General features: G+C 44.9%; 1 protein-coding gene across 1 annotated transcript; it reads left to right on the top strand.

The window, feature by feature from the left end:
- Positions 1 to 461: 461 nt before the first annotated feature.
- LOC133549948 (uncharacterized) lies at positions 462 to 5,262 on the top strand. Its single transcript, XM_061895882.1, has 2 exons — positions 462 to 652; positions 886 to 5,262. The coding sequence occupies exon 2, from the start codon at positions 1,080 to 1,082 to the stop codon at positions 5,025 to 5,027; it is 3,948 nt and encodes a 1,315-aa protein (XP_061751866.1). The 5' UTR covers positions 462 to 652; positions 886 to 1,079; the 3' UTR covers positions 5,028 to 5,262.
- The last annotated feature ends 12,575 nt before the right edge of the window (positions 5,263 to 17,837 follow it).

The raw sequence follows: 17,837 nt of genomic DNA, 5'->3' as shown, positions 1-17,837 counted from the left end.
AAAACAGTCGAACATCGAGTTGAAATTCACCCACCACCAAGGGATCTCCTAACAGAGTCTCCAATCCTTTTGTGTAAGTACCGATTTTTTTTTTTTTTTACTGTATTCATTTCATTACCTCCGTTTTTACCACATTATTAGACAATGGTTTAACTCCGTTTAAGCATTTAAACGTTAAAAGCATTGCACTTGTACGACGTTGTAATACTTTTTTTTTTACCAGCCGATGACGACGAAGTGAAAGACGATGAACTTTGCTTAAACGGTCTTACAAAGTTGGAAGATGATTATCGAGGTGTGTTTAAACCTTCAAATTATTTAATATTGTGTGTATTCATTATTTAGTTTTATAGAGGATTTGCCGTAAGATCCTAACGCGATCGTTTTAACACAATCGCAGTCTGGTGAGTCAAATGATTCTCATTTTACAAGAAAAAAAACATGCGGTATACGATACATATATACATATATTTACTTACAGATTTTCCGTTTACATCTCTTGCTCACTGGTCTCCCTTAACGCTGGAGGGTCCGTCAACGGCCATTCCAGGCAGAGGAGAAGGCTTGATTGCGCCAAAGACTCCAGACATCGAATCCTTGCTCCGTGGGGAAATCATCGAAAACGACGGTGAATGTCCAACAGGCACCCGCTGTAAGTTTTTCTCGTTTTCTGTAAGCTTTTTAAGATTCTCAGGAGCTTTAAAGAGCTCCTCTCATTCCAATGTCTTTCGCTCAAATGAATTTCGCGCCTAAGGGGAATGGGCGGGGACTGATTCCGGAGGTGGGCGGTTGTTTCCGGCTATGCTTGCATGAGTGGAGATGACAGCGCCACATGTGGTTAAAGCCGGTATATATTAATTCTTTTTTTTTTTTTTTTTTCCACAGGCAACAAACGCAGGAGGAAGCGTAGATGCGCCCGCCAGCTCGACAAACATGATAGAAACAGAAGAAGGCTGAAACAGTACTATCGTATACTGGCTCGCACTCTCATGAAGATGGCAGACATGATTTGATACATACTGGTTTGTTATATCTGTTCCATTCGAATTATTTTTTCTTTTTTTCTTTAGAGAAATATAATGGGTGTAGTTCCATCTGAATTAGATGTAGTTATTGAAGAAGATGAAGACGTTTGTAATCATCATTTAGATCCAAACAACCAGATAGAATGGGAACCAAACAATGATCCGTCTTTGCAAGATGATATTAATGTGTTAAATTCAAACACAAACACACAAGCCTCTACACAGCATCACGAGGTGTTGGGAGGGGCGACACCCTCGGGGGAATGTTTGGATTTTTCGGAGGTGGTGGGGGTCATGCAGAACCAACCGTCAACGGCTGACCAATCAATTTCAAATGAGACCCAGAGGGGTGATGGGGTAAATGTCTTGAGGAGGGAAACATTCAACAATATACAACTATCCAGCGTTTTAACTTTTCCTCAAAACAACGATGTAACAGATTACGCCACATTTTACCGCGGAGTCTTGGGGAGCCTTAAAAAGCTGACACAGATGGTAACTAAGGAAGCTAGACCCGGCGATATCATTCAATTGGAGTTATCCGGTGAAAGTGCAAATCAACACACTTCATTTACATTTCGAAACGATGCCGGGGCTGTGATGAATGCTTTTCAAGATGTGTTAGATCTGTTGGTACAATCAAACGTTGAAATATTGAACGATGAAGAAATACAGGTGATGGTCCAGGTGATACATAACCCTCGAGGTGGTGTAAGAAGAAAAATCGAAACCCTTTTGGAACATGAAATCCACAGAAAAAAAGCTCGTTATCTTTACAATCCATTAAACTCGAATAATCAACTATGTTTTGCCATTAGCCTAGCAAGTCTGTTACATCCTGAATTTACAGATAGCCAGGCTGTGGCGGAGGCTGAAAAAATACAGAGAAAAGCGGGCTTAGACGAACAGACTTCCGTCACTTTCAGTCATATTCGTGAATTTGAAAAAGTGGTACGTCGTAAAATTGTCATACTGTTCAGAGAAGAGGGCCAACGACCCCTCTCACGGTTCGAGACGGATTACCCAAAATCAGAAAATCCGTTGTATCTGTATTTATCTCAGAATCATTACAGCGGTATCATTAACATTAAAGGTTTTTTGTCAAAACCGCACGTTTGTCACTACTGTTACCAAGGGTACGACAAACCCGACAGACACAAATGCGACGGCTATTGCTTGGTCTGTACACAAAACGGGTGTGTAAAAATAGAGGGGAAAACTGTGCTTTGCAGGGATTGCAACATGTGGTGTCGTTCTCCTGCATGTCTCCTCAGACACAGGGTAAAACACCGGGTTATGGAAAAACTCGTCAGCAACTGCGATCGGCGAAAGAAATGCCTTAAATGCAACCTATTTTACGATGTACCTGTGGCTACAGGTATCGCTAAACACACGTGCCCTAAGTTAAAATGTCAAATATGTAAAGAAGAGCTACCTCGCAGTGACTCAGAGACACCTGAAACACGACATCTTTGCTATATACAACCCCAACCACGTGAAGTAAACCACAATGATAATATCATATTCTATGATTTTGAGACGTTTGTCGATGACAATCACACTCACATTCCCTTTCTAGTCTGTACCAAGACGCTGCAAGGAGAAGAGTGGTGTGCTTTTGGACTGGATTGTGTTACAGTTTTCCTCAATCATTTCAGGAAACCTCGTTATCTTAAATCTACATTTATAGCCCACAATTCGAGAGGATTTGACGGTTACTTGATTCTGAGAGGCATGGTACGGCTGGGTATAGCACCCTTAATTATCATGCAGGGGAGTAAAGTTCTCTGTTTTAAAGACCCTGATTTTTTGCAAAAATACATTGACTCGCTTTCCTTCCTTACCATGCCGCTTAGCGCTATGCCAAAAGCGTTAGGACTCGGTGATTGCTGGTCCAAGGGGTATTTTCCTCACAAATTTAGTTCGGAGGAACATTTAAATTATGTCGGAAAATACCCCGCAATCAGCAATTACGGTGTAGAACGCATGACACCTGTTGAACGCACCAAGTTTGAGACGTGGTATCAAAATGAGAAAAGCGAGGTCTTTGATTTTCAAAAACAAGCGGTACACTACTGTAAAAACGACGTCAATGTTCTTCGTGAGGGTTGCATCAAATTTAGAGCCGAGTTTACGAGCGAGACGGGTGTTGACCCCTTCTCCCGTATCACCATAGCCTCGGCCTGCATGAAGGTGTTTGTGACTAATTTCCTCGAGCCGCGTTCTCTAGCCATACCTTCCCCGGATAACTACCGAGGGTTGTGTAAAAAATACTCACACACCAGCATCCAATGGTTAGAATGGGAGTCGCATCGTCGTGGTATTTTCATTCAGCATGCTTTAAACAAAGGCGAAAAACAGATGGGGGCATACTTTGTGGATGGGTTTGCTATAATCGGTGGCAAACCATTCGTCTGGGAATTTCAGGGGTGTTTTTATCACGGATGCCCGACGTGTTTCGAACCCGGTGCTGTATGCCCTTTGACAAACACACCGTTCGAGGAGTTGCACAAGGCTACCGAGAAAAAAATGAAAGCGTTAAAGCGTGACCACAAGGTCAACATCATCGTCATCAGAGAGCACGAGTGGAATGAAATGAAAAAATCAAACCCTAGGGTAATAGACTTTCTCAAAACACGCAATTACCCCGCACCTCTCATGCCTCGAGACGCTCTTTATGGAGGTAGGACAAGCGCCTTTTGCTTGAGGCACACGGCGGGTGAGAACCAGCGTGTATTGTATGAGGATGTCACCTCTCTCTACCCGTACGTCAACAGCGCATTTCCTTACCCCCTGGGTCATCCTGTCATCATCCACACGGATTTTGACGATGTTGGAAACTATTTCGGTCTGGTCAGAGCCGTTGTTCACCCTCCTCGAGGTCTCTATTTCCCTGTGCTACCCTACAGAACGGTCAAGGGTAAACTAGTGTTTACACTTTGCCGCACATGCGCAGAAAACAATAACCAGCAGGAACCCTGCGAACATGATGAGGAAGGAAGGGCATTGACGGGAGTCTGGGTCACGCTCGAATTCAACAAAGCTTTACAGTTGGGATACAGAGTCGGTAAGATTACGGAGGTGTGGCACTTTGAAGAACGGAGCGAAACCGTTTTTACGGGTTATGTTCAAACTTTCCTAAAGGGTAAGCAAGAAGCTTCAGGGTATCCCAAAGAAGCCGTCGATGCAGAAAGCAGGGAAAAGTACATTCGTGAATATCGTGAAAATCAGGGAATACAGCTGGATGCTGAAAAAATCGAACCCAACCCTGCCAAGAGACAAATGTCAAAACTCTGTTTAAACAGCCTTTGGGGAAAGTTTGCGGAGAGGTGCAATAGAACTCAGACCACCTTGGTGAGAAAAAGTGAAGTATTTTTCGACTTTGTATTTTCAGGAAAATATCAGGTTGAATATTTTTCCTTTCTCAACGAGCAAATTGCTATGGTGCAATGGCAATACAGTAAAAACAGCGTGGTGCTTCCCGGTAACACAAATAATGTATTTGTCGCTGCTTTTACCACCGCTTACGCACGTTTGAAAATGTACGGTTACCTAGAGGGGTTGCAAGAGAGAGTTCTTTACACAGACACCGATAGTTTAATCTACACGGTAAACGAGGGGGAAGTTTCTCTGGAGACGGGGTCCTATCTAGGCGATTTGACGGATGAGTTGGGAGGAGACAGCATTCACGAATTCGTCTCCGCCGGTCCAAAGAGTTATGCCTACCATACCCTGCAGGGTAAAAAAACTGTGCTGCGTGCCAAAGGAATCACTCAAACCCGCGAGTGTTGTGAGAGGGTCAACTTTGACAGCGTTAAAGATTTGGTGGAGGGCTATCTGGAGGAAGACAAAACAGGTGCGATCTACACCCCTCATCACCAAATTGTTCGTGATAAAAGGGGGTTCCTTTTAAATAACTCGTCTTTCGAAAAAAAGTTTCGAGTGGTGTATGACAAAAGACGTCTCTTTCCCGACGGGAAAACTTTACCTTTCGGGTATTAGAGAGGAAATGGAAAAAATGGAACGAGTAGACTTTGATCCCAGATTTCATACACCTTTTTCATGCCTGGTTGTAGGACCTAGTGGTTGCGGAAAGACTTTTTTTGTAAAATGTGTATTGGAAAATTGTGAACACGTCATGAATTCTATACCCGACAACATTGTGTGGATTTATACATCTTTCCAACCCATGTATGCTGAATTAAAAAAGATGAATAAAAAAATAAAATTTGTTGAAGGACTGCCTGATTCCTTTGAAGATGAAAACTTGTTTCCGGACGATCAGACCCATTTGGTGATTTTGGACGATGTTATTTTTCAAGCCTCAAATCACCCCGAAGTGGTTAAAATTTTCACGCAGTATAGACATCATAGAAATATGAGCGTTATGATGCTGACCCAGAATGTTTTTCATCAGGGAAAATTTTCACGCACCATTAGCTTAAACTGTAATTATATGATACTGTTTAAGAATCCGCGGGACAGATTGCAGATTAACGTGTTGGCACAGCAAATGTTCCCCGCACAAAAAAGTTTTTTCTTGGAAAGTTTTGCGGATGCTACTTTGGATGCTCATGGCTATTTATTGGTCGACCTGACACCTTTCTGTCCAGAACAATACAGAGTGAGGTCGGGCGTGCTTCCGCACCAGTGGCCCGTTGTCTACGTGCCAAAAACATAATGTCAAAGCGTGTAAAGAGGAACGGTCCCATGTTAAAAGCTCTGTACCATGCCACACCACAAAAACGTCGAGATATTCTGAGTCACGGCTCACCAGACTTTATCCAGACGCTGTGTGAAATTGCTTTAAACATTCTGAAGGGTAATGTGCCCTTATCACCGTCTCAATTTGCTCAGCTTAAAAAACAAAAGAAAATCATCCGACTGCTGGCTGATAAAAGGACTGGACTGAAACGCAAACGCCAGACTCTGATGAAACAGTCGGGCGGTTTTCTTCTACCCTTACTGGCCACCGTCGTACCGTTTATAGGGAATCTTATCGGTGGATTGAGCGGAAAAGGTTGAAGATGAAAAAGGCTCAAAAATTGTTTCTCCTATCCCCCCAACAATTAAATCGTCTGACTCGCCCGGAGCCGACCATCAGAGACTCGGCGGAGGATGATCTAGATGTTAAAATGAGAGCCGTCTTAAACGAACCCGGAATGAATCCTCATGAAAGAATAAAAATATACGATACCCTGCTGCAGAGATATCTCGGCCTGTTGAAGCAGGGGCAACGGGAGGAGAAAAGGATGACTCTGACTTTACACAAGGATTTGCGGGGTGAACCATGGAATGACTCTGAGGATAAACCGGAGGATAAACCAGAGGATAAACCGATGGATAAACCGGAGGATAAACCTCGGAATACTGGCGGGGGGTCAAAGGATGTCACGATGATCGAAGTTCTGAAAATCCTCCCCCGACGCGACCGTAACAACGCCGAGTACATTATGAAAAAATTATCCGAGAATGATAAGGGGTGGACCTCTAAAGGAGAGTTTGTTCAAAACGGTACACCGGTGCAGGGATCTCATATGATCGATTTACTGAAACACCTGATGCAACGGTCCAAAAATCCACAGACCCGCACGCCTGAGGGTTGGAGAAAATTTTTAACAGCGTTGACGGAGCTAAATGTCCCCACATCGACCATTCATAACCCCAGAGCACGAGATCAATACAGACGTCTGAAAGCGGATGGAGAGTTTGAATCAGAATGGGTGGAAAAAGAAACATTTCTATCCCCCGAGAGGAAAAGAAGAGGTAGAAAAGTGACATTGTCCCCACATTGGTTAAACCTTGAATGAATGATGACAAAACTCTTGTTTCAATAAAATGTTTTTTTATTCATCAAACGCAGTGTGTACAGCATTTTCATTTCAACGGTTCAAAAAAGTTTCTAAACAACAGACGTCTTGTACGCCACAACGACTACTATTATTCTTATTCGTGCTAGTACAACATTGAATTTTTTTAACCAGGGTATATGCTTCAAGATCATTTTTTACTACATCATCTGTGTATAAAGACAAAACTTGTTCAAAAGACAGTCCGCAAAATCGATGGTGCAGATAATAAACGCAGTGTTGACCGCACACTGTGGACAAAGGGTGTTGAAGCTGTAGGTTGTGGTACAATATACGGTCAGAACGATTTTCCAAAAAGTTCAAGATGCTCCGAGGGTAGTAATCAAAATCGGGAGAAAATCCATAAGAATCAAAAAAAGTGGCGGTCCCATCTTCCTCCAGAGTCATCGATAACCAGTGCTCCCCCGGTCGATGTCCTTCGTGGGTGTTGACGATAAAGTAGGAGGGTGGGGTAAAGGAGCGAGTCAGTGAGGGGAGTTGGTCGGAGGCCCATACACCACAGAAAACATTCCCCAACACTCGTCGCAGAAGCTTCTCCAGTTGATGGTTATTCATCTCCGTCGTCAATAATAATCCACCAGCACTTGTCGTTTGGAATCAATTTCCAAAATAGAATCGTAACATGCGTAAACCACAAGAGTGACCGTGTTGGGTAAGGGTACTCTGAATCTCATTTCCAACCTCAAAGTGCCATTAGAAACCCGAGACAATGCGTCGCTGTCCTCTCCCGGATTGAGATTGAACACAAACAGCGAATAACCCCGTTCAAAATCTTGTCTGTTGATGCACAGAGGTAAATCTTTCATATGCCTCCCTGTAGCGGTAAACATGTTGTAAAACTCTCTGACCGAAGCCCCCTGGTTAAATTGCGGTTGGAAAGCTTTGGAGGGAATTTGTTTTCCCGCGTGACAGAGGGTGATGTATTCAGCGTTAAAATGCTGGAAATTAAAGGGTGAGAGATCTCTTCTTCCTGTGAAAGCTTCATGATTTACCATACCCAAAACAATGTATTTAGGCATCGTGCCCAAAAACAAATTTTCTTGTGTGCATACTCTGGAATTTTCAGGGATAGAGTAGGTTTTCACGCTGACCCGTGACAAAGGGTAGAGTGCGTTTCCTTTGAGTAAGGCCGAGGCGTGCCCCAATCGTACGGCCGGCGAAACGGTGACCTTTTTTGTGAAGAGAGAGGCACCCAGCACTTTCAGACGGAAAGTACCGTCCGCAGCCCCTGTGAGACAAAAGGCGTCGCTGGCACGCGTGAGTTTGATCCTCAGATCCACCGAGTTGAGAAGGAGTCTCTCGCTGAAAAGAATGTCTGCGTGGAGGGGTCCTAGTAGCTGAACCTCTTTAGATTCAGCCGTGTAACCGGCTCTGATGTTGAGTCCTTTGTTTGGTCCGTTCGCTGTTTCTATAGAGTCTATTGAGCCGCCGGTGTCTTTGTGGAATAACCCGGCTGAGAATTGACTTCTGAGTGTGGCTTCAGAATAGTTTAGTAGCGTTTCAATTATCGCCCTGTATGGGTGTGTGGCGCTGGATTGAGAAATCAGTCTTTCCCCGAGCATAATGTCGCATTGGCTGAAGATGGTGTTTAGAGGATAATTGATGAGACCCACATTGGCGTCGTTTGGGATATTTGATCCATCGGCGCGGGTAATTTTAACCCGCAGGTAAAGTAATGTGTCATTCAGATCCAAGTACTTTTCACCTTCTCCCGGGATGAAAAATTCAATAGGACCCCCGTCAGTGATGGCGGATAGCGGTAGGACTTCTGTGTAGGATTTATCATCGATAGACATCTGAGTCATAGGAGCTGAAAATAAATCCAGCTCGGCCATCGTGCATTCGGCCGAATTTTGATGTAAAAGAGCCATCTTTTTTCTTTTTTTTTTAAAATATATCGTGTGAGGGAACGACGGTCCTTCTCTTTGAAAACCTTTTACCGACTGATTTTCTTCTCCCCAGATGACGGCGTTTTTTACCACTCGTTGAGAGACGTCGTCCCGGGGGTCTCTTTCGGGGTTGTCTAGCCAGGACCATTATTCCTCCTGATCCGTCTTGTACCCCACTACCCATTTTTCCAACGGCATGACTGAATACGTCGGAAGCGATATTTTTTGCCGCTGTTTTAAGATGAGGTTTGACCAGGGCAAAACCTCTTTTCACCAGAGGTGATACAAAACGAAACAACCTGGAAAACACGGAGCCTATCCCACGCCCGTACATCACAGGTGAACCTGTGAAACCGGGGAGGGAACCCCCCACCTGGCTTTCGTAATAACCCACTAAACGTAGAGGGTCGTGCATGGGTTGACTCATTCTCATTGTTGTTGGTTTTACTTTCTAACGGGTCTAAAGTGGAGCTTCGCGATGGTCTTTCCAAAGGTGAAGTCGACGTGTTTGTTCTGATCAGATTTAATCTCCACCCTGATGTTTTCAATGTGATTTTTCGAGACGGGTAAATAGTAGGCGGGGTTAAAACACTTGGTGACAATCTCACCGTAAGCTCCCTCTACACTCACGATTCTCAAAAGAGGAGCATAAGCGTCGCCTACTATCTGAGGTCGCACCACGTCACTGTAACAGTAGAGATGGTAGAAACCGGCGTTTATATCCGCGGGATAGGGGGCCGACCCCCGGTCAAAGTTGATCCACTTTCCAGGTTTCACTCCCATGATGTAAGCCAGGGAAGGGGAAAAACGAAAATGAGTTTGACCCCCTGATTGATAGGAGATTCGCTTTTTAACATCGTCAAAGGCTATCCTCACATCGTTGTCAATTTTTTGTAAAGATTCATTCAGTTCATTTATGAATCGTGTAATGTTCTCATAACATCCCCCTCTCAATTCTTGACGGTAAACTATCCCCATTCCAGGATTGCTTTCAGGTCCCACCGGTGGAGGTCTCTTTAGCCATTCATAAAATGCTCCGTTAGAAACATTATACCATGAGCGAGGGTATGAAATCTCTGTTAAGGCCACCTCCCATGAGCCTGCTAAATCTATATGTTGACTTAAATCTATCTGGTAATGGGAACTTTTGTTTTCTTTAAATACGTTGAGGCTGGCGTTGGAGGGTAAGGTGAGGTAAAAACCCTCGTTGCAGGAATGATCCATAATGCTCGATGATCTTTAGACTGTGAGGCTCATCAAAGGCATCAGATTGTTTTATACATTTGTAAGGAGGTCAGCGTCCACCCAACTGTTGAATTTTTCGGGCCAGTTTTTCCAGTGCACTAGAACTTGTTTTTTGCCACCGACCGTACGTCGTTTTAGAATTTCCTCCACATGATAGCGCTTGTCCTCGCTCTCTTTTACTTTCTGCAACTCGGCTTCGTAAAAAGAACCCTCTATTATTTCACCGTCAAAATCTTTCAGTCTGTATGCCGGGGGAGATCGATGGAGACGTCGTGTTATTGTAAACACCTCGTCTGTAAAACTCTGTTCATATTTTTTATCAAACACTCCTCTCACTTTGGATATTCTCACCATATCTCCCGTGGCAAATTTGTATTTGCGTTTGAATGCTGTGAATGAGCCGTAGAGATTCTCAAACACTTGAGGGGTATTTTCCAAAGTCACATCCACCGGTTTCATTTTAATACTGCTGTGATATCCGTGATTGTAGCTTTTTACCAAGTCTTGTAAGACGTCTAGGTAGCGCCTGGTGTTGTTGGCTGTAAAATATCTCCACATTCTCCCTTTCAGAGTACGATTAAATCTTTCAACCACCGAAGCTTTGAGATCGCTGGCCGTAGAAAAATGTACAATATTGTGTTTCTTCATCAGAGCTTGAAAACTCTTGTTAAAAAATTCTTTTCCCGCGTCGGTTTGGAGTTTGCGAGGAATCTGACTTTCCCCCAACACCGATTGAAACGATTCAACCACCTCCACGGACGTCTTTCTCCTCAAAACCCTCACATAGGCCTTCTTGGAAAATACATCTATGACCGTTAATAAATAATTATAACCGTCGTTATATTCAGCCAAGGCTTGCATGTCACAGAGGTCGGCTTGAAACTGGGTTAAAGGTCGCGGGACAAAGACTCTGTTTCTTGGAAAATGAATGCGAACCGGTTTATGGAGTGTATAGGCGTCCTGTCCCGTTAAATATTCTTGAACTTTTTCTTTTGTGACACGTTGCCCCGTTTCATCCTGCACAGCTCGACGGAGTCGATCTACCCCTCCAAAACTACCCGGGTGTGCGGGTGTATGGTATGCTTTTTCCATAGCTTTCTCCATTGTGGAAAGACAAAGAGAAATGAACTCGTGTTGCTTGGTACACATTTCTTTTATTCATTCATGGAAACAACACAATGAATCTAAAACAGTTTGTTTTTATTCATTCATGGACACCACACAGCGAATCTAAAACAATTTTTTTCTATAAACTATAAACTATAATCAAGGTTTGATGTAAAACAGGTATACCGTAGGTGAATTTAATCGCTTCGTGCAGTTTTTGTAGTTCAAACAAAACGTTGACGGGGATGTCGCATCGTAGACGATACATCGACATATCAACAAACAGAGCATATAAAATGAACACGTGATAAGGAGAAGGTTGAAAAGACTTTTCTTTAGACCATTCCTTCAAAATTGATTCAAAAATGTCAAAGTCAAAAGCATGAGAGACAACGGATTTCCAGGTAGCTTCCCAGGTAGGCTTAGAGCGGGCATAATCAAGAATAATTTGTAGTTTTTGAGGTTTGTCTCGTTTTAGAACATACGCTTCCATCGCGTCAATCAACGGGTAAATAACAGCGTGGTTCTCGATGGAGTTTACAAGTTTTCTCCAATAATTACCCATCTTTTTTGTAATTATTCCAACACTCTGTCACCATATCCAGATGTCTCAAAATCGTTTCATCACCCCGTACCAACTCGTTGTACACGTCATCTATGGCCCACCAGACATTTCTCTCTGATTTCAGCTGAGACAGCAGAGAGTCGGCGTAGGATTCGACCCTTGAATCCTCAGCCTCGATGCGACGAAGCATCAGCAAGCGTTGAATGGCTTGAATGAATTTAGACGTACGCAGAGTCTTGATGAGTCCGTCGTAGTTGTACAGGAGAAAGTCCTCTTCATAGGGTTCCAGGCACGGGTGGTTTCTCTGGCTCGGATGGTTCACCCGACAACCGTAACATTCGCTCTGCCTGAACTGGCGGATGGCCTCGTTGAGGAGATGAAACACGGCCGTTTTCACCGTGCTGGTGAAAAGCAACCACTTCCCCCCATCGGTTTCATCATCGATGTGCAACGGGGGGTCCAAGAGTGACAGGGATGGTGACGGGGGTGGTGGCGGGGACGGCGGAGGTGTTATGATGATCAGGTCATTCTCCTTTTCCTCCTCCTTCCTATCGTCATCTGGCAAAGACTGCGTAGCGTTGTCGGTTTTCACCCCCCATCTGCAGAAACATCTGCCGAAGCGACACGTCTCATCGTCGCTCACCACCTCCGATCCAGCCGTCGTTTCAGGAGGGTTAAAGATCTCGGCCATGTTTGCTTCATCAGTCGTGTTTACGGATGGTTTGAAATCGTCCTGTGGTATAAGACGGGTCTTTACGCGTCTGATGGTCTTGTTTGCCATTTTCTTGTTTGAGATCCGTGCGTTCAAAAAAGGGAGCCAATATGGTCTGGTCGAAAAAAAAATTGCAGGGTGGGGGTTGTTTTTATAGGGAGGGTCGAAAAAAAAGTCTCGACCAATCAAACTAACGCTATGATTTTCAAAGGGTATTGGACGAGTCGGTGGAGGGGGTGTTTCCTTGAAGGTTATTGGTTGAAACTGAAGCGGGGGAGGTCCTTTCGTCCTCCGTCGGGGGTGTGGTCTCAAAGGACAACTTTCTTCTCGTCGTCAGCATGCTTTTCCATTGTCGACTGCTTCGGAACAAGTCGTTTATTTTCTCCTTCATCGACGCCATTCGCTCTCGCCATGCCACGATGGGTACGACCACCAACGGTGTAAACACCCCGCATTCATCGTTGAAAGACTCCAGGGAAAAGACATCGGGCTCGGTCCACTGAGCCGTATAGGTACCGGTGATTTTTGGAGCACGGAGACTGGCACGTAAAAACCAACGACCCGAGGCTGAAGATTTCGTCTCCCAGGTAGCGCTGAACAGAATTCTTCTCTCATTCAACTCATCCATCGTCGGGTAAGTAAACAAGCTTCCTTTTACGCGTTTATCCACCGGTGAAGGATCACGCCACAGGAAATCGGGCATTGCCAGTCTTAAAACTTCCCAATCCACGGTAGATAACGATGAAAATATCGAGAAAGGGCTTCCGTCTCTTCTTTCTTTTAGCTGAAATAAGCAGATATCACCCATTTCGTATCTGAATACAAATCCAAAAGATCCCTCCATCCCGTACGCTTCCAAATCCCATTTCTCACGCAAAGATTCGGTCGGCGGCATCTGAATACGATTTAGAAACACTCGACTTTTTTGCGGAGCGTCAATGTAAGTTTTATTATTTTTATAAATCGACACAGGCGTTTCACTAATCATGACCGAATCGAACAAAGTCTTTACGCTAACGTATAAAGCTCCAAATAATGACTAAGCCTTACACCGCCCTTTTGTACCCCTCGTGTGTGTGTGTGTGTGTGTGTGTGTGTGTGTGTGTGTGAAGTGCGTGCGTGTCCACATCTCCACACGTAACATTCCCAGCCATCAATACATCGAAATCTGGAAGTTGTTTCAAACGATCGTAAACATTTAAACTATCAAATATATGGTCACATGCTGCTCAGATGACATTGCTTTCTTAAAAAAACTGAACCCTCCTCTGTTCCCTGTCAGGTCTTAACTCCACCCTCTTCCTGGTTTAACCACTCCCACCGCAGGTCTTAACTCTGCCCTCTTTCTGTTTAAAACTCCACCCTCTTCCTGGTTTAACCACTCCCACCGCAGGTCTTAACTCCACCCTCTTCCGGGTAAGCCACACCCACTTGACCTTGATATTTGAACCTGACATTTGAACCTGACCTTTAACCTTGACCTTTAACCTTGACCCCCTCATAAATCATTAACCTTTGAACTTGACCCCTCATAAATCATTGACCTTTGACCTTGAGGGTCATAAATCATTGTTTTATGGGGGGTCATAAATCACTTTTGACTAAAGGTAGGGACTTAACTTCTCTGCTATGCTAACTCTTCCGGCGGTGGGCGCTTCTTCGTTGGTGTTCAGCGGCTTCTTCTTCCGGTTGGCGGACTTATTTATTTTTTCCAGTCGGCGGACTGGGTATCGAAACTAGGAATCGAAATTTAAACTTTTGAAGGATTCCGGGAGAATCGGAAAGTTAGTCCCGGTTCCAATCGATACTCAATACTCGATACCCAACCCTACCTGCAACAGGTTGCTGGCACAGCCGCTCTACCAACCAAGCCATACCGCCCCACAATTGTAGGCCTTCGACTCTACTTGGACTACAACTCCCACCTCGCACTGCAATAACTGCCCTTTTGTTTCCCTGGCACTGGAGTATCACCATCCCTTTCCATTCTGCTCCGCCCGACATGAGTCAGGCAGAGCCGTCCCTCGAGTCTCCCTTTTATTACCTTGTTGACACCAGCTGCTACTTTTAAGCACTTTTAAATGCTGAGTCGGAGCGGTGGCTCAAATCACAGAATTAATGCAGTTTATTCCTGCCCAGCTTTCACTTTGGCAGCGCTTTTAAGCCGCCGGACTTAACAACAAGCCTGGGTTTTATTCATTCGGACAGCTGGTGGGAATAAGGCGGTTGCCAGTGGCGTACAACTGCGTGTGGGACTTAAAGTGCGTGTGGGAGGGCATCTGAATATTCAAGTGTCCTTTTTAAGAGTTGCTCATGCGCCGTCCAAATATTTTAAAAAATAAAATAAAAAAATGCGCAAGTTGGACGATTTTTGTGAACAAAGATCTAGCTGTCATTTTCGCATCAATGAAGATGATTAAAATGAAATGTTGTGCAAAATGTGACATAACCAAATGTTGCAGATTCCTCTTTCCTTCTTCGCCAGGGCGACATGCCACTTGCCACATGACTGTCACTCGCCTCCTCTTATGCACACACTTTCCCTCACTTCACACACACCAACTAAGCAATGCTATGGAGCAGCTGTACCTCTCCCTGTGTGCAGAGTGTTGATCTCAGCTCTTATCTCACACACAGTCAACATATGTCAGTCACAGACGAGCCGCACTCGGTGTTCATTATTTTGAATTAAAAAGAGAAAAAAACTATTTGGCCCCTAATTTCATGTTGCAGAGGGTGTTTCTGTGGCGAGTCCACGGTTCTCGCACGGAAAAGCGTGGAGCGTCATCTCCGAGTTGGGGAGGAGATCTAGTACCTCTGAGTTTTATTCAGGAGTGAGGGACGAGTGGCTCGTGAGAATGACAGGCAGATCAGTGTGGCGTCTTCAGTAATGCCAACGCAGTATCGATCCGTTGTGGTGAAAAAGGAGCTAAGCCGGAGGTCAAAGCTCTCAATTTACAGGTCGATCTACGTTCCCGTCCTCACCCATGGTCATGAGCTTTGGGTCATGACCCAAAGGACAAGATCACAGGTACAAGCGGCCGAAAGGAGATTTCTCCGCCGGGTGGCAGGGCTCTCCCTTAGAGATAGGGTGAGAAGCTCTGTCATCTAGGAAGAGCTCAAAGTAAAGCCGCTGCTCCTCCACATGGAGAGGAGCCAGATGAGGTGGTTCTGGCATCTGGTCAGGATGCCACCAGAACGCCTCCCTAGGGAGGTGTTTAGGGCACATTTGACCGGTAGGAGGCCACGGGTAAGACCCAGGACATGTTGGGAACTGTTTCTCCCGGCTGGCCTGGGAACGCCTTGGGATCCCCCGGGAGGAGCTGGACGGAGTGGCTGGGGAGAGAAAAGTCTGGACTTCCATGCTTAGGCTGTTTCCCCCATGACCAGACCTGTGATTTTACTTCCTTACTTTGATGACCCGTCGTATTTTGCCTTTGATTGGCCTGCTAGTTATGTTTTGCCCTAACTTTAGCTAATCATGACTCATTAACCGTAAACCAACTTGGAAGACGTTTCGCCTCTGCTCCAAGAATGTTTCATCAGTTCATGCTCATAGACTTGGATCGGTCAGATCTAGTCTCAGACTTAGACTAGTCGGATCCGAACAATCCAAGCCGGAGTGGTCAGATCTGACCAATCTAAGTCTATAAATAGTCTATGAGCATTAACTACGAAGCCTTCTTGGATGAGAGGCGAAACGTCTTAGACAAACAGCCCAGTTGCGATCGATTGAATGCCTTGACAATACATAGGCTACTGCTTGACTTCACAGCATTGACGCTTAGGCCTTGTCCACACGGGAAAGTGTTTGTCAGAGCCCGGTGACAAAAACCGCAGCACACCGCAGTGCGCATTCATCTGTGTGCTGCGTGCCACTCCAGCTGTAGCAGGCGGCTGCATTCAATCGCCAAACAGTCAGCACTCAACACACCTGCCGCTAATGAGCTCCCTGTGCTTCTTAAGCCAATTCAAACCTGAATTCCGGGCCCGGGCCAGAACGTAATTTCCTGTTCTGTACAGTAAGCCAAAACGTAAAGCTCTATGCGCACTCTCTCTCTCCATTTTTCTCCACTTCTCTGCTCATTATGTGTTGTCTTGTGTCGTATTCCCGCAGTCCCTCTTCACTTTCCAGATTTAAGCTGTGTATTTTGTCTCCCTGGATTCCTTCTGGTAACCTTGCTGCCTTCCTAGATCTCGACCTCTCGCCTGGAGACGAACTCTGAAGCCCCCCTCCTGCCCTCGACCTCACGCAGGCTCACGGACCTCCGAGCTTGTCTTGCCCTTCTTGTACTTCGGCCTCTCACTGAACACGCACCTTCAACAACTTCCGGTAACACTCAACATATAATCACTACACATAGTCGCACACATATACATTTTGGTTTAGTTACACTCATTGCATATTGTTTATAATAATAAATAGAGCTAAACAACGTCCCCTGTCTTCTTCCCCTGTACCGTAACAGTTTTCAAGTCAGAAATGTTGAGCCTTTGATCCACATGGCAACAATGTTCAGGGTGCCCTACAAGGATATTTCTAAGAAAGGGTTCAAAATGGCCGGGAAATGACAACATCGATTTGTTGTCAAGTAGACAAGCAAACCATTACTTTAGAAGACATCCCTGTTCCGTCATGTCAATGGAGGAACAAAAGAGAAACCTGCATGCTCCAACTTGGAACAAGAACAACAACTCTACTACGTCAGTCCAGACGCAAGACTCAGGTTTCTTCCGAATGTTTGCCATCATCTTTCTCAAATGTTTGTTTGGTTTAAAACAGAAGATGACAAACTTTATGTGCATGTGCTTGTTCTTGTTAAGTTTTAGATCGTCTGTTTCTGTGGCCGTTTAAAGCGCCACATCCAGGTGTGCATTGGCATTGTGTTCATTGCATCCTCACACTGCAATGCACCATGCTTGCGGTGGCCACCTGAGGAGAGATACAGGTCCTAAGGGTCCTACAAACGAACCGGCCCAACTAGTTAAGTTATAAAGCTCAACTGTGGACAAAAAAAACAACACCTGTTGTGATGATGTCACGCTCTCACTGCTATCCTATTTGCGCCTGAGGCCAGATTCAATGTTTTAACCTAGTTCTTCACCTCTTCCTGCCCTGGCTCGATGAAACCTTACTCTTCCTGTTCATACACCACAAGCAAACTGGCTAAAATGCCAACACTTCCTCAGCAGGTACTTTGGTATATTTTATCATCTTTGTATGGACAGGTCTTTCTTGTAGCGCAGGGGTCACCAATGCGGTGCCCGCAGGCACCAGGGAGTCCATAAGGACCAGATGAGTTGCCCGCTGGCCTGTTCTAAAAATAGCTCAAATAGCAGCACTTACCAGTGAGCTGCCTTTATTTTTTTAAATTGTATTTATTTACTAGCAAGCTGGTCTCGCTTTGCTCGACATTTTTAATT

The sequence above is a fragment of the Nerophis ophidion genome, linkage group LG03 (genome assembly GCF_033978795.1).
Source record: "Nerophis ophidion isolate RoL-2023_Sa linkage group LG03, RoL_Noph_v1.0, whole genome shotgun sequence".
NCBI lineage: Eukaryota > Metazoa > Chordata > Actinopteri > Syngnathiformes > Syngnathidae > Nerophis > Nerophis ophidion.
Note: the sequence above shows the minus strand (reverse complement) of the source record. Positions and strands in the feature narration are given on the sequence as shown.